Raw genomic sequence first — 20,011 nt, 5'->3', positions numbered from 1 at the left:
GTATGTATACACAAAAAAATTTGAAAAATATGTAGCCACACATTTTCATCATAAATATGTATCTATTACTGACACCAAAAAATTGTATTCATTAAACTGTTTCAGTATTATGTAATCACAAAATGCTTCAGAAAGTTGCATACTTAAATAAATTTCATTTAAATGTATCCACCTCGTAGGCAAAAATAAGTATACATGAATGGGTTCCATATACATATAACCACACCAATTTGGCAAATATTTGTATACGCCGTTTGATTCATAAATATGTATCCAGACTGCAACAACAAACCTTGTCTGACTGGCATAGAATCGTAAGTTGTATATTTAACTGATTTGACAACTCACGAAAACAGTGCGGACTTGTCACTGCATACGTCTATCTCACGATTATTCTATGACGCACTTGACAGTCCTTAGATTGAATTGACTTGTAAATATTGAGTATTTCAGTTCAGGGTCATTCTCAGAAAGGTGCACTAAGCATTTTTTGTTTTTATTTTAATTATATTGTTAATTGTTAGTGGTAGAGCCGCACTGTAGCCAGTTCTTGGTTTGCAGTACGAATGGGCAGGCTCGACCGGGGTAGTACATACCACACTCTCACAGAATATCGACGTGAAGCAGGAGCTGGCTAGTCCTGCTACTGTGTTTCGTACGATGAGTGAGAGATCTATAAAGCAGGAACTAGCACATAATTTACAAAATAAAAATATGGGTTGAAGTTCTTCTTGTTCGTAAATGTCATTATCGTCCAAAAATGCATTATAAAAGCACTTAGTGCATATTCCAATAAACAATACAATTTCTTTTTCAAAGTTTAACATAAATGTTAAGTGTTCAAGTACATCCAGGAAAACATCTCGTAATACGAGTACACATTTGGGCAGAGGCAGCTGAAAAATCTTTGTTTTCCATGTTTTGATAAGGTTCCGTGATATATCTTGGGTATCATCGATTACGATAGCTGTAATTTTTTTAAAACACAATGAATATAAAGAATTGACAACAAGAGACATCATTTGCACTTGTCCACACTTCCAACACTTCACATTAAAGTGAATAGATAAAGATGTATAGACTAAAGATAGAAAACACTACCTATTTGTAACTTCAGATAGGTTATATATTATAAAAGAAAGTCACTGGCTTCATGGAAGAACTTCATTTTAAAATCAATTACTTACATATACTTATACTGTCAAGTGCAAGATCGCCATTCTGTCATCGTCATTCAGAAGCTGTCTTCTATAATTAAAATTACAATGATTAAAGATTGCAAATTAAAGATGCTTCAGTGGATCTGTCCTCAGTGGATGACCCGAACAACTTGATCGCTTTGGCTTAGTCGATATTAATGACCACTCTGGACGTTTTCAAGTATTTGGTGATCTTGATGGTGTATAAAAAATTAAATATATCCATACCAAATTTCATCCAGCTCACTCCAGTCAGTTCATCCCCCATTTTCTCTCCTTAAGGGTTGCTTTTGGAGATAAAAACTAAGTACCCTATGTTCAGCCCCTTGACAGTCGAAACCAGTCGGTTTCGACGTGATACCGGAACAGACAGAGTTACTTTCAATTCATCACTCCATAGTATAAAACAAAGTCGCTTTTTTGTCTGTACGCTTAGATCTTTCAAACTACGCAACGGATTTTGATGCGGTTTTCACAAATAAATAGTGTGATTCACGGTGTCTATGTATACCGTAACCGTGTTGTGCCGGAACGGGTCACCAGTATATAATATTATTTTAATGGAGTATGGATTCGTAGTATGTATGTCCCTGCCCGCATGCAGGTTACGAAAGAGACAGACATGTAATCTTAACAAAACAGTAATTTTTCAAAACGAATCAAAATATCAAATCGTGTTTACATATTTATGAAACAAACGGCGTATACAAATATTTGCCAAATTGGTGTGGTTATATGTATATGGAACCCATTCATGTATACTTATTTTTGCCTACGAGGTGGATACATTTAAATGGAATTTATTTAAGTATGCAACTTTCTGAAGCATCTTGTGATTACATAATACTGAAAAAGTTTAATGAATACAATTTTTTGGTGTCAGTAATAGATAAATATTTTTGATACAATGTATGACTACATATTTATGCAACCTTGTTTTTGTATACATATTTTTAGACGTGACTGTACGGTTTTTTAATGTATTAAATATGATTTTAATGAAAATTTTGTTTTCACGCCCGTAATAACAAAATAACATATATATATCTGTTTATTTCATAACAATTTAAATATTAATTACATGATTCTCCTAGCTAGTCTATATTTTTAAAGATTCTAGTTTCTAGGCTATGAGGTGCCCAAACAAACTAACCACTATACTTCAGGGCAGTACCTGTGTCTACAGTGGCGCCAACTGGTGTGCGCAAAAAGGTAGCCGTCATTGGGAGTCCATTTATTTCATCAAAGCAATTAAAAATTTACAACTATCAGACACCGCCTCATACTGAAAGGAATCCTGGGCTCTTTTTGTCTCACACTCGAAAATCACAACCGTTTTCATCATTCCTTTCTGCCACACGTTATAAGGTGAGGACAGAAAGAGATGGCGAATGCGGTCGCAAACGTCAGCGCGTTAGACAATACGGACTCGGGGTCAGCTATCGGTGCGTAACGAAGGATATATAACAACACTTGATATAATGCAGCAATGAGGGCTATCGCGAATGAGTTCGCCGCTAGAGGCGCTAGTGTAGCGTGAGGTCTCCGAAATGCCAAATCTCATAGTTTTTGGGTGAGCTACGCGGGTTTATTTATAATTAGAATAATTTTGTAAATATTTTGCAATATCTGAAATTAATTATGGCAAATATGCATTCCGGGGCAATGAATGTCTGTGTTTTGAGACAGTTTTGCCTTTCGGAAACCTTTTTCCTACCTTTTTTCCGAACAAAACGGGGACTATGCAACACTGTGGCATGCTCGATATTTTTATGGTACGGTTTTAGGGTGTTTTAAATATGATTTTAATCTAATCTTTGTTTCACGCCCGTAATAACAGACTTTGAAAGCCATACTAAAAACCTCACGCAACAGTGCGCCATCTAGTGAGACAAAAAACGATAGCCCTCATTGATATAATTCTCATTTGATATAAGGCAACTTATCTTTAAAACCAAACTTATTTCTATTGTTATTAATTCGTTTTGATGTACAGTCAAGGAATTTAATTCATTGGCCACCATGGAACCTTTTCAAAGGAAAAGTCATTACGACTTTCCTTGTTAATTAATGCGATGTCACTATGAGGCGCAACCGGAGCCCTCTTGTTTTTACTGGTCGGGTCTTGCGTGGGGCGGCAGACCGTCCTGAGCTCGTTGAGCAGCTAGTCAGAGATCGTCTGTCCCTGACGTGCCGAGGATAACCTTGAGACCGCGTATGCTGTGTGTGTGTGTGTGTGTGTGTGTGTGTGTGTGTGTGTGCGTGCGTGCGTGCGTGCGTGCGTGCGTGCGTGCTGCTGCCTGCTGCGTGCGTGCGTGCGTGCGTGCGTGCGTGTGTGTGTGTGTGTGTGTGTGTGTGTGTGTGTGTGTGCGTGCGTGCGTGCGTGCGTGCGTGCGTGCGTGCGTGCGTGCGTGCGTGCCTGCGTGCGTGCGTGTGTGTGTGTGTGTGTGTGTGTGTGTGTGTGTGTGTGTGCGTGCGTGCGTGCGTGCGTGCGTGCGTGCGTGCGTGCGTGCGTGCGTGCGTGCCTGCGTGCGTGTGTGTGTGTGTGTGTGTGTGTGTGTAGTTAAGATGTGAAGATTTGTGTTGTTTCTCAGTGTATTGGTCAACTGTAATGCTGTGAAATATACTTTTTAATAAATAAATAAAATAAATGACGTTTACTGTGAAATGGTTCCATGGTGGCCAATGAGTTAATCTCCTTGACCGTACTTTGGGTTAGGTTAGGTTAGGTTTATTTTATAAAAAAAGGTTCTGTGAAGCTCCTATCCTTTGAAATGATATCAAACTAGTTACAAAATTCCTGTGGGAAGTCCCAAAATTTATATCGTAATAATCTTCATTGAGGTGTTGTGTTAAGAACAACTATCCCGTGAGAATATTGGAATAAAAGTAGCCTATGTGTTATTTTCAGACATCCAGCTATCTACATACCAAATTTCATGACCCAGCGTAATCTGGCGCGCGGCAATGAATGGGTAAAGAGCTTTACAGACTGCAACCGGATAATGAATAGGTTTATATTTCCCTGAATGGCAACACTAGCATAGATAATAGATCGCTCGTTTTTGGCTCGAAATTCGAACTTGTGATTTTATTTTGCTTAATATACAAAATGTTCACACCCAATATCATATTTTCTCAAGTTTTTCGCGATTCCCAAATAATGTTTTGTTTAAACGTGTCAAAATGGTGTTGTAGAGCGCCATCCTGCTCTGCCTCGTTTTTTGTCCCGTTCTGGCGGTTCACTTTTATATTATAGATGTTATACCGATCAATACACACCCTTCAGCTATGGCCGCAAATTTTGACACTATCATCCTGAAAAAAAATTTTTTTTAAACAGACACTAACCTTGATCTCTTAACACTGTCACTGCCTCCAGAACTCGCTTGGTGTATATACAGGGCTCGTAGTTGTCCATCTCCTGGGTCACTACCGAGCACACCCTGTGGATGAATAGAGGGTGAGTCTAAATAGAAAGTGAACTTTTTCTGATAATGTATTTCTTATAAGACATAGCCACGTCTAAAGTAACATGACGTAATAAATAGTAGGTATGGTATGTTGGTGGTGATATTAGTAATAGTGTTGTTGTTGTTTGTTGTATTGGTGTTGTCGATGGCACTTTTGATGGTTTATTGTTGCTGGTTTTGTTTTCGTTGGTAGTGTTGTTGTGGTTGGTGGTGGCTTTTTGATGTCGGCAGTGGCTGTTGTTGGTGACATTTTTGTTGTGATGGTATTGATGTTGGCAGTGGTGTTTTTTTGTTGGCAGTAGTTTTGTTGTTGGTTGCATTGGTGCTGTTGGTGATATTTTTGTTGTGTCGGTATTGTTGTTGTTGGTGGTGGTGGTATTATTGATGTTGGCAGTGATGTTTTTGTTGTTGGTGACATTTTTGTTGTGATGGTATTATTGTTGGTGGTGATGTTGTTACCTGGCGGCGCGGCCGCGGATGGCGGTGGCGGTTCGCTCCAGAGAATCGGGATCGCCCTCCTGCAGCGCTACCACGCACTTGTTCACGTCTTCCAGGATGTGGTTCTCTGTACAGACAAACATACAAGTCAATATATAAAGCGTAGTAGAGAGAGAATAAAACAATCAATTAAAAAAAGTCAAAAACCCGACTGCCTTAAAAAATACTAAAAAGAAGAAAACAAGTCTAGTGGGCTTGGGCTAGAACTTTTGTTAAGTAGCTTACTTAAAGTTCAACAGTCGGGACCCATTAGGTAAGAATTTTTTCACACCTCTCCTTCAGAAAAGTAACTTTTCCTCGCTGACGAGAGGGAGCAAAGTGCAACTTGTCTGTTCAAGGCTTTTCTAAGTGTTTTATTGCAAATGCCATTTTTTGATGTTGATAATTGTAAAGCCACGCCATTTTCTATGCTGATTGTTCTTTAATAATATTTACATTTATTTTTTTCAAGTTTCTTAATGCTCGGTGTGAAAAGTTGTATCAGCCACTCGGGAGCAAAATTATTTTCATCTTGGGCGTTAACACTTGAATCCCTCATTACGCTCAGGATTCTACTTTAGAATCCCTCGCTACGCTCAGGATTCTATTGTAGAACCCTTCGCTACATTCTGGATTCAATGTACGCCCTCGCCGTAAATACACCATTTTGCTCCCTTGTGACACAAATAACCATTGAATGTCTAGATTTTGTAAAATCCAGGAATTTCAATTGTAACTACCGGATCGAATAATTTACGCGTGCGAAGCCGCGGGTAAACTCTAGTCTTTCAATAAATATAACTCACAAGACGTTAACCATGGCAGCATGCTACACCATAAATTGACCCAAAAACGTGATTTGTACTGCTGATCTATGGGAAAGTATAACGGGCTATCAACGCTAAACCATCATCATCATCCCAGCCTACATACGTCCCACTGCTGGGCACAGGCCTCCTCTCAGAACAAGGGGGCTTGGGCCATAGTTCCCACGCGGGCCCAGTGCGGATTGGGAACTTCACACGCACCATTGAATTGCTTCGCAGATTTGTACACGTTTCCTCACGATGTTTTCCTTTCCTCGTGGTAAATTTCAAATGTAATTCCGCACATGAATTTCGAAAAACTCAGAAGTGCGAGCCGGGGTTCGAACCCACGACCCTCTGCTTGAGAGGCGATAGGTCAAACCACTAGGCCACCACGGCTTTTTATTTACAATAGTTATTTGTGTCACAAGGGAGCAAAATGGTGTATTTACGGCGAGGGCGTACATTGAATCCAGAATGTAGCGAAGGGTTCTACAATAGAATCCTGAGCGTAGCGAGGGATTCTAAAGTAGAATCCTGAGCGTAATGAGGGATTTAAGTGTTAACGCCCAAGATGAAAATAATTTTGCTCCCGAGTGGCTCATACAACTTTTCACACCGAGCATTAAGAAACTTGAAAAAACAAATTCTAAATATTATTAAAGAACAACCAGCATAGAAAATGGCGTGGCTTTACAATTATCAACTTCAAAAAATGGCATTTGCAATAAAATTCTTAGAAAAGCCTTGAACAGAAAAGTTGCACTTTGCTCCCTCTCGTCAGGGAGGAAAAGTTACTTTTCTGAAGGAGAGGTGTGAAAATAAAAATTTATTAATTGATTGATTGATCTTTTAAACTCCCGAGAGGGTTCTCTCTTACCGCTGACGGCGAGGAAGTCGTCAATGGTGGTGATATCGTCGACGGCTTCAGTGAGCAGTTTGACGGCGGCCTCCCAGGCGCGGGCGAAAGCGGTGGCGTTCTCTTGGGCGACGCGCGAGCGGGGGCGGGCGGCGAGCACGCGCGCCGCGTTTATCACCTGGTTTCAAATATACAATTATTGTATTGTATTGTAAAACTCTTTATTGTACATAAAACACATGAAAATAACAGAACACAGGGTAATAAGATGTACAAAGGCGAACTTATCCCTTAAAGGGATCTCTTCCAGTCAACCTTTGCAGGTGGTAGGACCTTGTGCAAGGTCCGCCCGGATTGCTACCGCCATCTTGCTCGCTAATCCTGCCGTGAAGCAGCAGTGCTTGCACTGTTGTGTTTCGGTGTGGAGAGTAAGACAGCCGGTGAAATTACTGGCACTTGAGGTATCCCATCTTAGGCCTCTAGGTTGGCAACGCATCTGCAATCCCCCTGGTATTGCAGGTGTCTATGGGCGGTGGTGATCTCTTACCATCAGGAGACCCACTTGCTCGTTTGCCATCCAGTCAAATAAAAAAAAAAAAAAAAAAAAACCTTTGAACGATTGACAGGATCAAACCCAAGAGTAGACACTACGAGTACAATGAAAAGAAAAAAAAAACGAAATTTTAATAATATTTTTTTTTAAGATATATTTTATATTTATCTATTTACTAGCCCTTGATCAAGGTAGAGCGCGATTGTCTACACCGCTTCCGCGCCTCTCAAAAGGCGCTATCATAATTTTATTTAGCTCTGGAAACTAAAAAAGTTTTTGGGAAAAATTTCATTTTTAATACAAGCTTCTTCTGCCGACCTTTCTGCTGGCCATGGCCAGCAATGTTGTTTGAAATTCCATTACTGTACTCTAATTTGAATTTGAAATTAGAACGAAAACAAAGAACGAACCTTCAATAAACGCTATACAATGGCACAGAATATATAATAGTACTGACGTACAGAAAGGCCACGCTGCGCCCCGCACCGGTTCGAGTTACCCCACCCCTCAAGCGCAGATTGCAGGAAAACCGCAGGAAAGCAGTCGAGTGCGCGACGCGATGTATGTCGGCCGCACGGCACTAAGTTCGGGAGCAATCATTTTGCGAAATCGTAACGGTACCCTACCTACTTCCTTTTACTAAATAAATAGTGATTTCTGAAATTAACGCGATTAAGACATGAAATAACTACCTACCGAATGATTATTTTAAGTTTGTATCTATTGTAATTGAAAATAATAATGCTTAAAATACGCAAACAGACACATTTGAAGTAGGTTTAAATAAATCGAGGATATTCTGGCAGAACCGGACAAGTGCACAATATTTATTTTTCATACGGTGTTGCTAGATAAATAAAGCAGAAAACATTGAGTATGCCTATGTATGTAACTTTAAAAAAAATTGGACTTATTCTGTTTTGCCAGAATACCCTCGAAATAGGGTAAGATTAACGATTACATTTATTTGCACATATCTAAGCCATACCTACATTATGAGTACCTTTAAATGTCATTGGTAGCACTTAAATTTTTGCAATAGTCAGCCCTGTGCAGCTTACGCACACATCGACGCGTGTACAGACGTCGTCGTGCCTGTGTAGATTCAAGAACGCGTATTTTGTACGGCGTGGCCGCCCTGTGACAACGGCGTACTTCGCGTTCTATCATCACAAAGATAAGAACGACATTTCCTTGGATGTTTGAGAAACGAGTCATTGTATTAAATACAATACAATAGGTATTATGTAAACTCTTTATTGTACCAACACAAAGAAACAAACACGAATGAAAAACACTGATATATAATAAATTATAATTGATTGTAATATTGTTCACTTACTTGTGGGCAGAGCGCCTCTATCTGGCCGGCGGCGTGGCGCACCATTTTGACACCATCCTCGTTGTTGGACATGGAGCACACCAAGTTCGCCACCTGAGATAACATAAATACTGCTCAATCGCAAGCCGTGTAGTATGTACGACAAAACAAGCGCAGGAAATCCGACCTAAAAAATGTGTTTTTGATGATCCAATATGTAGAAGGCTACTAGAAATACAGGGAAGCTTAAAGTTCCATCTTACAGACTGGCTAAAACCAAAAAGTCTGGGAAATTGCATACGTTTTTATAATAAAATTCCAAAAAATATTATAAACTAGATGAAAACCCGGCTTCGCTCGGGTAAAATGTACATAATAATATGTTTAATTTTTTTTTTGCCAGTGTAAAGACTGTCGTACTTATCGAAAAATCTGACGTATATTCCCAGCCTTAATATTATCACAAAACGTACTTTCACAGCTAACCTACGTATCGGTTATTTCACTATTTTTTTATTTATAGTAGATATTTCTCCTAAATCTTATTTGCCCAAATAACTATGATGTCTCTGTCTCATAATCAAAGAAATTAGACCTAAAGGGCGGTACGATTCGTCTGTACGATCGATCGGATGAAAATCGACGAATCGTACCGCGTACGAAATGCAAACCTGTGACACGTGATGACGTGACACTAACGCCACTTGAGATGTGATGACTTTGACATGTTTACCTCGCAACGCCATTATATACTTAGTAATTTATTCAAGTTTATATTGAAAATACTCCATAATCCGAATTTTCCGCCTACAAGTTGTCGACTCGGATTGACTAATTTTTTACGCTCTTCAATTTGATGTGCATTTCGTTCGAGTCTACCGTACCCCTTGACGAAATTATTAATATAGATTAAACAGATACGAAATTCAGATCTATTGTCAAGAAGACATCTAAGGCGTATTATAAAGTTAATGATTGATTATATCATGGACAGGGATATTTGGAAATAATTCCGATCCGCATTAGCGATCACTTCAAATAGCGAACCTACTGTGTTAAAAATAAAGTTGTTTTAAATACTTGTGATCTATATGTAGATATCATTTAATAATATTGTAAATCTGTTTAAAAAATATACCTTGTTACTCTTGCCGGATTCTTCTCAACAGTGGTTTTCCGAACCGGTGGTAGTTTTTTTTTTTTTTGACATTCATAAGTGCTTGTTTTAGCCTAAATTGAATAAATATATTTTGACTTTGACTTTATTAAGATTGGTTTTTTGATTTAATTTTTTACTTTTACGGTCATCCCTTAAACAACAACACGGTTGTCCAACAGCGGTGTAGCGGTATAGCATGTGGCACGGAATGCCGAGGACCTGGGTTCGATTCCCAGTGCTGGTCTTATTTTTTTGTTTTTTTTTGTGCACCTATATTTCAGTTTGTATTTTCAATTTTGACTTTATTTTACCTATCCTCACACAGCACATCTCTGGTGGAAACAGCTGAGCGGAGCGAGGCGAGATTAATGCAGCGTTTCTATTGGTTCATGAAAACCACAATTCTCGCAACACATCCTCGCACATCTCTGGTGTACACAGAGCATAACTGGCACGCACCTCGACGAGCTTGTTGGCGTGCTCGGTGAACACGACGGCGTATTCTTCCACCTCCTTTTCGTGCCCGTTGCGCGCCGCCTCCATCAACACCAGTAACGGCACGTTGCTCTCCAAGAAGCTGGGACAAACGAATTGAATATTTATTTGTTAACGGTGGAAAATAAGCGAGTAGTTGATATGAAACCTGAGCGAAACCGAGGGTTTCAAGGCACGAGATGCCAAACAACTTTAGAGCCGAGCGAAACACAATTTTAAACCTCCGACGCAAAAAGAGGGGTGTTATAAGTTTGCTATGTGTCTGTCTGTCTGTGGCACTGCTACAGTGCTCTTAAACGGGTGGACCGATTTGAATGCGGTTTTTTTTATTTGAAATCAGGTTTTCTAGCGATGGTTCTTAGACAGCCAATATTTTTGAGATATTGAGCTTTGAAGTTACAAATTCGGAGGTTTTTCGGCCGTGGTCATGAGTAGACTGAAGTGTGGGGTGTCAAGTCTGCCTAGCAGCGCGAGTCCTTCGAACTACCCGCACTTGATCACAAATAGTACCGGCACTCGTATCACGAACTACCCGCACTTGGTCACTGTAATGTGGAAGAAAAGTCGAGGTAAATATTACTCGTTTGTGTTAGCGTGATAAGTCCCGTTTGTGGTATTTTGACTATGAGTGAAAATCACGCAAGCTTTTGTTGGTTATTCACCTCTGCAGCGAGTTAAAGTTAAATGGAAGAAAAACTAGGGATGTTCGATATTGATTCGATTAATCGATTAATCCACGGAAAATTATCGACAACTAATCGATTAATCGAAAAATTTATACAATCGATAATTTTACACCGATTAATCGATATTTTACGACTTTTTTTTTAAAGTGAAATAAAATGGGTGACACTATTTCCCGGCCGTAAAATACTGACATGATATTTGGTGTACACGCCCATAGCAACTGTTAGCAGTTTGACACCAGTTTATATGGGCGAGTACACGAAATATCGGGTCGGTATTTCCATGTCGGTATTTTACGGCCGGGAAAAAGTGTCACCCATTTTATTTCACTTTAAACACATTTAAACTGTAAAAAGTTTGAATTTCGCACCTTATAAAAGGCGGTGTAAAACGCGGAAAAGCGGTACATCTAGCGACACCGTAAGAATGTTCGATATCGATTCGATTAATCGACTAATCGATACCATGAGCACCCTTAATCGATTAATTGAAATCGACACAGTTAAAATAATCGATTATCCATTAATCGATTATTTCGCCATCGATTACCATCCCTAAGAAAAACTGTACAACGTACAACTGTAAAGGGCTGTTTCACCATCCATTGATTAGCGATAACCGACGGTTAAATGTGTTGCCGTCTCCGTCTATTCGTACAAAACAAATAGAGACGGCATCACACCAAACAGCCCCTTAATCCCTTTAAAGTTACCTTGCGGTTTAGGCACGTTACCTGTCAGAGACGTGGTCGACGACCGCCTTCCGCAGCTGCCGGCGCAGGTCCCTCGTCTTGCGGCACATGTTCTCGATGGCGCGCTCCAAGCCCGAAGACTGCTCGGGCTTGCCCGCCTGACAACAAACAACACAGCTAAACGTTTCTACCCATTACGATAATTAACTATTATTATTATTATTATGATTGGTTATTTGGAGTCTGTCCAAATAACCAATCATAATTTGATTGCTTAGTAGCGACATCTCTTGTCTGGGTGAGCGGTTGGTTCCGAAAGAATGTGACGTCTCTCGATGAGAGCGGAACATAGATGTCGCTAGTGCTGCTGCATAAGTAGCGTAGTAGAAATAAGCAACCTGAGATATGTATGCATAGGAAAAATTCGTGTCTAAATTCCTGTCCAGCGGTGGTGTAGGGGTTATAGCACGCAGCACGGATTGCTGAGGACCTGGGTTCGATTCCCAGCGCTGGTCTCTTATTCTGGTTTTTCTGTGCATCCATGTCTCAGTTTGTATTTTCGATATTATTATTATTATTACATCGTGCCATGACTGTAATAACAACGTGTCAGACAAAAAATTAAGAAATAAATATCATCATCTCAGCCTATATACGTCCCACTGCGGGGCACAGGCCTCCTCTCAGAACAAGAGGGCTTGGACCATAGTTCCCAAGCGGGCCCAGTGCGAATTAGGAACTTCACACACACCGTAGAATTGCTTCGCAGGTTTGTTGTGCTAAAGCTCGTGGTAAATTTGAAATGTAATTCCGCACATGAATTTCGAAAAACTCGAAGGTGCGAGCCGGGGTTTGAACCCACGATCCTCTGCTCAGAGGCTATAGGTCAAACCACTCGGCCACCACTCACCGCACAGAAATAAATATACAAGGTGTTAATTAAATAATTGAAAACCAGAGAGAATTTTGCTCAGAATCGAGGGTACAATTGTTTTTTTTTTATTCGACTGGATGGCAAACGAGCAAGTGGTTCTCCTGATGGTAAGAGAGCACCACCGCCCATAAATATCTGCAACACCAGGGGTATTGCAGATGCGTTGCCAACCTAGAGGCCTAAGATGGGATATCTCAAGTGCCAGTAATTTCACCGGCTGTCTTACTCTCCACGCCGAAACACAACAGTGCAAGCACTGCTGCTTCACGGCAGGATTAGCAAGCAAGATGGTGGTAGCAATCCGGGCGGACCTTGCACAAGGACCTACCACCAGTAAGTGATAACACTATGTTTTTAATAAGGTTGTATTTGTGTTCTTAAATCTCTTTTTTATTGCTCCCAGTTTAAAAGTTACGACTGCAACCGGCGCCAATTAAATATTTGAGCGAGGTGGCATACTACTACGATAATTTAATAACGTCACTCACATTGGTCATGTACTCGTGCAACAGGTCTTGCAGGGCCTGGCGCACCGCGTTGCACTCAGCCACGATGCGCTCGCGTCGCTCGTCTCTGAAACACGCCGCACTCGTTATACTCCAAATTGAAAAAAAAACTAAATTATTTATTAACCTCTTCACCGCCGCAGTCATCTAGTCGTGACAGCCAATGGAATGCCACACACGCCACAGTCATCTATATATGACCAACATTCAACTCGAAAATGGGATGCACCAAAAAAAATAACCTATTTTTAATTTGGATGGTGCGCATCATGTGATTAAAGTTCTGTCTTTGTCACTCTTTGCTATTATAAGAAGGACAGCAACATTCCAAACTGTCAATTTGCTTTAGAGTGTAGACCTGCTTTATTACTGCCTTTGTGATGGGACACTGCAGGGGTCAAATGAAGATCATTACATAAATTTTGTTTATTTAATTCAGTTTATCATGTTTTGGAATCTGATTTCTGAAAATGCTTCACAGAGCCTACTTCTCCAAACGGTTTTCGGTTTATTGTACGTTGTCAAAAATTGGGACATCCCAATTAATCCTTTTGCAGTGGAATTAATATTATGATAACACACAAACGACAGCGCCATCTAGCGGGTCCAATTGTGTTTCCAAACCATCAACCAACGTTGTTTTGCCATATAAATTATTTTAAGTGAATATTTTTGTAGACAAATATAAAATAACTATTATTAACTATTATTGTTAGTAGTGACAGTTACGAAACCCATGTACATTTTGTATGGGAAAAATGTTTTTTCTTTTATTTAATTTTTTTAGTCAATTTTCTTGTTACCTGGTGCAAGAACTGTCCGCCATCAAGGCTGCGCCAGAAATGATAGACTCGAGCCGTTCCTCCAGCGAGGGACGCGTACGCAGCTCCGAGTAGGCCAGGGGTTCCATGACCATTCGCTCCTAAAAAAAAACACTCTTATTAGAGTAGAATTCAAAAAGTTAATTTATTTCACCAAGACGTACAATATCAGTAGGTAACTAGTTGTAGCCAGCGACATTGTATGCAATTTTTTTTCTTTTTACCCGACCGCCCGGAGCAGGGTTATGCCATTTAGGTACCTCAAGTCCTCACTTGAAATTAACGCCACGGCTTGAAGTGGTATTATGCTGAATGGGGACCTATTGCGCTATATATATGTCTTGTCTTGTTTCCATTGTTATGTTGATTGTGATGTATTTTAACCCCCGACGCAAAAAGAGGGATGTTATTTATAAGTTTGACCGCTATGTGTGTATGTGTGTCTGTGTGTCTGTATGTCTGTGGCACCGTAGCTCTCAAACGGGTGGACTGATTTGAATGCGGTTCTTTTTTAATTAAAAGCAGGTTTTCTAGTGATGTTTTATCAAAATCGGTTCAGCCACTTTTGAGATATTGAACTTTGAAGTGACAAAGTCGGAGGTATTTCAACTTTTTGTCGGTAAGGTTATTATTACGTTAAATAAATGTGTACACTGAACCAATTTAGATGATATTCGGTATACAGATACATAGTTTCATTCTCAATAATAGTACATTACTGCAGAGGCCATGAAGTAAAGGACTGATGGACGAGTTCGGGGTAGACGGCCGAGTCGTAGACGAGACCGGATAAAACGAGTCCAGCAATCCCTGTTCTGGCCGAGGTTTGTATAGTGCTTTTCTCAAACAATGTGAGGAAATATTTCATCCATCCATCCATCCATCCATCCACCCGTCCATCGCATCGCAGTATCGCAAATGCTCACAGAGTAGTCACCAGTTGGCTGTTCGTAATTTTTCCTTTGTCAGTTTAATGTTAGTAAGCAAATTTAAAAAGTTAGAGCAGCGGACAATTATAGATTTTCATACATACTTCATGGCCTAGGCCAAGAAGTTATGTAGGGAGGTGGGTAGGGAGCCATAAATGAGAAACTTCAAGTCTCCATTTCGTGACATTAACGCATACATTTCCAAGCATGTTTGAGAAAAGGATATAAGAAAGTTTTAGCACCGGAAAATAACAGTTCCCGCGGGATAAAGATAAACGAATACTACGCGGACGGAGTCGCGGGCAACAGACTAAGTATTGTAATAATGTTAAAGTAAAACATTTGCAACACTCACATCAAAATCGTCTAAGGCTTGAGCGAGTTCCCCGGGGCCCTCCACCGGCGGGCGAGCGTTGCCTGCAACAAAAACCACCGAAATGAACAGTGAGATACACCTTTGGCCTCATCTGCACTTAACATCAGGTGAAATAGGGGTCAATCACGATCAGCTCCATGTAAAATAAAAATAAAAATAAAAGACACAATGAAATTAATAGGGCAAATTAGGCAAAGCTCTACGCAGGGGGCGGCACTAGCGCAAACCGCCATGACAACTTCAGTTCTCATTATATTTTGTCGCCATGACAGATCATGACCAAAGAGCATTAGTACTTATCGAAATCATGATATATGTGTATTTATTAGTAACAAAATGACATGATATTTACATCTTTATTAAACATTTATTAATCATTTATTGTGTGTGGAATTCAGGTTACAGTTAATGACAGATATAGTTGTACAAGTATAGTTTCACCAAACCCTACCCTTTCAGGTGTACACACATGAAAATCGATTTAAAATTGAAAATATAAAATTAAATTATTATTACATTAAGCATAACATCAAAATTAAATGTCCACAATTGATTGATATACCTACCTACAAATCATTTAATACAATTTACAATGTCAGTCAAATTAAATGTCAGATATTCAATTAAAACACAAATGAAATTTACAGTTAAGAAGACACCTTACCATAGCCCAAGTGTAATTTACTCTTAATAAAATATTAAATAGATTTCGTTCTTAAATAATCATCAGCCATCGATAGTAATGATAGAGCAATTTCCAAAAATTTAATTGGAATAAAATTAAAATTAATTATTATATTTTGAACATGAAACTACCGTGAGATTCACTCTTATTAATTAAATCTATTGACCCGGATAACTCACGCACGCGTGTAACTCGATTTAAGACGTGAATTGTCCGGGTCAATATATTTTAATATTAATTATTATATTATGGGCTGGCCATGTTTGCCGCATGCAAGACGAGCTTTGGGCCAAGATAACCACCGAGTGGATGCCCACCAACTCGAAAAGGCGACCTGGCAGACCTAGGCGGCGATGGCGGGATGAACTGGACTTCTTCTTGGAGGACTGGCCCTTGTATGCAGGGGACAGAGAGCAGTGGAAGTATTGGGGGGAGGCCTTTGCTCAGCAGTGGGACAGAATAGACTAACAATAATAATAATAATAATTATATTATGACATTAAAGATACTCAAAAAAACTGTTTACGGTTTTGTGCTAGCGCTGCACTCTGACGGGAGAAAATGTCAGTAATATTCCCCATTAATAGAAACGTGATACGTGATTTTTTTTATTTTTGTAGTCCGTTATATCTACATGTTTTATAGAAATTTGATTTCTTGTGATTATTATAAAGTTTTAGAAAATTATGTTAGAATGAAATAAACACACTTATATAGATGGCAGTTATAATTTGAGTCTGGTACAATTTTAGTTGTCTTACGAATAAAACATTGATTTTTATTAGTTTTTATTTATTTTAGTGCATGTTTGAGAAAAGAACTATACAAGCTTCGGCGTGAAAGAACATGCCAGTCTCGTAACCTATCCGTCTATACATACTCGGGCTGCAAGCCTTTCCTTCCCGGCCTCTGCAGTAATGTACTATATCTATAAAAGTATGTTTATCCGTTGCCTAATATCCATAGTACGCAGAATAGCTTTGCTTGGTTTGGGACTAGGTCAATGAGGGCTATCGTTTTTTGTCTTTCTAGATGGCGCCACTGTTGCTTGAGGTTTTAAAGTGTGGCTTTCAACGTCTGTTATTACGGGCGTGAAAACAAATTTTAGATTAAAATCATATCTAATACACTTTAAAACCGTACCATAAAAATATCGAGCAACCACAGTGTTGCGTAGTCCCGTTTTGTTCGGAAAAAAGGGAGGACAAAAGTTTCCCAAAGACAAAACTGTCTCAAAACACAGACATTCATTGCCCCGTAACGCATAATTGCCATAATTAATTGCAGGTTATGCAAAATATTCACAAAATTATTCTAATTATAAATAAACCCGCGCAGCTCACCTAAAAACTATATGAGATTTGACATTTCGGAGATCTCACGCTACACTAGCGCCTCTAGCGGCGAATTCATACGCGATAGCCCTCATCGGTGTCAAGTGTCCCATGATATTTATTTATTTACGTTACCTGCGGCGGCGGCGGCGGCGGCGGGCAGCGCTCGTCCGACGGCCACGTTGGCGATGGTGTCCACCGCGGAGCACACGGCGCGCAGCACGTAGTCGCGATTCGCCTTGGCAGCCGCTAACTCGGGGTGACGGACGTACACCTGAAACAAAACATATCAACAATGACATATCGGGGAGCACTCAAAACCGACATGACTGTCTTTCCCAGTCTTCAAGGAAGAAATTAGGAGGATGCTAATTTCAGTGCAAATTGGAACCTAGATGGAAATGGATGCTGTACGATCTTTGAAATCGTACACCGCCGCCGCGGCACCTTTATGCTACGATTATTATAATAGGTTAAGTTAGTTGTAATTAAGCAAGCTTACGGCTCACACGTGTAATAAATAAACTTCTATCAATCACGCTAGCGTTCATCATTTAGCAAACGGCTAATCTACTATCATCATCATCGAAAGGTTTATGAGCATATCAAGGCTCATACAGATGCTACCCCAAAAAATCCACAAGAACCCGCTAGGAATGTAAATGCCATCTCTTAGAACAGAATTGCCAGATCTCCCATTTTTTTTCTCCCTTACGTGTTAAAATTGCATTTTTTTTTAATGTTTTTTATTTTTATATAAATACTTTTGCGTGTTTGCCCCTTCCCGTATTACTGACTGTGTAAAACGTGCCGCGAGACGGGCGCTGGCTGAAAAGCGTGTGAATGCTGAGCTTGAGGCTATTGCCACATATTAGTAACGTGTATGTTGTTTTTATTTTTGTCTTTTGTTATGTTCATTGTATTTTTTTTTAATGTGGCAATAAATGTCTTTTTTTTTTATAACTTTACCGGCCGAGCAACACGGACCTTGTGAAATAACAGCGCGGTAAATTCCAGTCACGCAATATCTAACCGGTAGAATCGTCCCACGATAACTCTGCATAAGATATTAATTGGCAACCCAGAAAAATCACGCTGTGGTAATACTTTTTTCATGTTGTCACTCAGACATTTCTTTAATTGATCGTGAGTATTTTTTTCGAGGTTTTTGCGAATCCTTCTTTCGAAATGGTTAAAACAATTAAAAGTGGAGTTCGAGAACTTATATTCAAGATGATTACTCATTTCCAAAATGTAAAAGAAGAAATGGAGTCCGTCCGTGAGCAAAAAGAGCAATGCTTACATAAAATTCTAACCTCTACGAGTAAGTCCCTAATAAATTCTTGATATTTTATAGCTATTTTCTGCTTTTTTTATATTATTTTCATGAAATAATATGATAAAGTAAAGATATATATTTAACTTGTATATTCGTTTTTTCAAGGGGAATTATCTGAAGCTGTTCAGACAACAATAAAAAATTCTGTTGACAAACTCAAACAAATGGACAAATTGGACGTCAGCGCAGAGGCGACATATATTCAAAAAATTAGTTCAATGACTGGTAAGATGTTGTTTGAACTTGTTTTAAAGGTCTAAATTAGTAATATTTTCTAGACTTAACATATTAACTTATTATTTGTAGGTATTAGCTTAAGAACAATTCGCCAAATCAAGCACGAAGGTAATACAAATTCAGGCATATGGGTAACTCCTGGCAAGAAACGCAAGTGCCGTGCCACGAAAAGAAATATTGATGACTTCGATAAGGTTGCCATACGTAACCTGATAAATGAATTTTACTTAGTAAGAAATGAGGTCCCCACAATCGCAAAACTGCTTAGTGAGTTGCGACAATCTATTCAGTTTGATGGTGGTCATGAAACACTACGCAAAATTCTACATGACATGGGATTTTGTTTCAAGAAAAATGTTGAAGAGAGAACCATATTAATGGAAAAAAATGATATTGCTGCAGCAAGACACAAATACATTAGAAAAATTACAGAATATAGAAATATGCCTTCAGAGGAAAGAAAACCGATTGTATATTTAGATGAGACCTATATTCATGTTAACTACAAACAAAAAAAAGTTGGCAGGGTCCGTCAACTTCTAAAATGGTCACTAATATATCAAAAGGCAAACGGTTCATAATTGTACATGCAGGCACTGAATCAGGATTTGTAAATAATGCCCTTTTAATATTTAGCAGCAAATCAAAGTCAGCCGATTATCATGATGACATGAATGCTGCCAATTTCTCAAAGTGGGTTCAAGATAAGCTGCTGCCTAATTTGGATACACCAAGCATTATAGTTATGGACAACGCAAGTTACCACACAATTCAGATTAATAAGGCACCAAATACCAGTTCAAGGAAACAAGCAATCCGTGATTGGCTTACCTCAAATAACTTTCCTTGGGAAGAAACATTCACCAGGGCTGAACTTTTAACTTTGGTAAAACGCAACAAACCCGACCCAATATATTATATTGATGAGCTGTTAAAAGCAAATGGGCATGAAGTATTGCGGTTACCCCCATACCATTGCCACTTGTATACTATTGAACTAATATGGAGTATGGCAAAGCGAAAAGTAGGCAGCGTAAATGTAAAAGGTTCAGCTCGAGATATGGAGGCAAAAGTAGAGCAAGCATTTGCATCTGTTAGTCCGGATGATTGGCATAAGTGTGCCGAACATG

The 20,011-nt window shown here is 39.3% G+C and overlaps 1 protein-coding gene across 2 annotated transcripts in view; it reads right to left on the bottom strand.

Moving 5' to 3' along the window:
* The window catches only part of alpha-Cat (catenin alpha), a 105,170-nt gene that overhangs the window by 76,115 nt on the left and 9,044 nt on the right, over positions 1-20,011 (bottom strand). For both annotated transcript variants that reach the window (XM_074110083.1, XM_074110082.1), the window contains exons 6-15: positions 17,441-17,579; positions 15,266-15,327; positions 13,964-14,082; positions 13,143-13,227; positions 11,763-11,878; positions 10,307-10,424; positions 8,710-8,802; positions 6,836-6,992; positions 5,132-5,237; positions 4,551-4,645 (exon numbers count right to left, since the gene is read on the bottom strand). In XM_074110083.1, the coding sequence (XP_073966184.1) occupies positions 4,551-4,645; positions 5,132-5,237; positions 6,836-6,992; positions 8,710-8,802; positions 10,307-10,424; positions 11,763-11,878; positions 13,143-13,227; positions 13,964-14,082; positions 15,266-15,327; positions 17,441-17,579 (1,090 nt within the window). The remainder of the gene's footprint in view (positions 1-4,550; positions 4,646-5,131; positions 5,238-6,835; positions 6,993-8,709; positions 8,803-10,306; positions 10,425-11,762; positions 11,879-13,142; positions 13,228-13,963; positions 14,083-15,265; positions 15,328-17,440; positions 17,580-20,011) is intronic.

The sequence above is a fragment of the Choristoneura fumiferana genome, chromosome 30 (genome assembly GCF_025370935.1).
Source record: "Choristoneura fumiferana chromosome 30, NRCan_CFum_1, whole genome shotgun sequence".
Lineage (NCBI taxonomy): Eukaryota > Metazoa > Arthropoda > Insecta > Lepidoptera > Tortricidae > Choristoneura > Choristoneura fumiferana.
The sequence above is the reverse complement of the archived record's forward strand: the minus strand, read 5'-3'. Positions and strand labels throughout refer to the sequence as shown.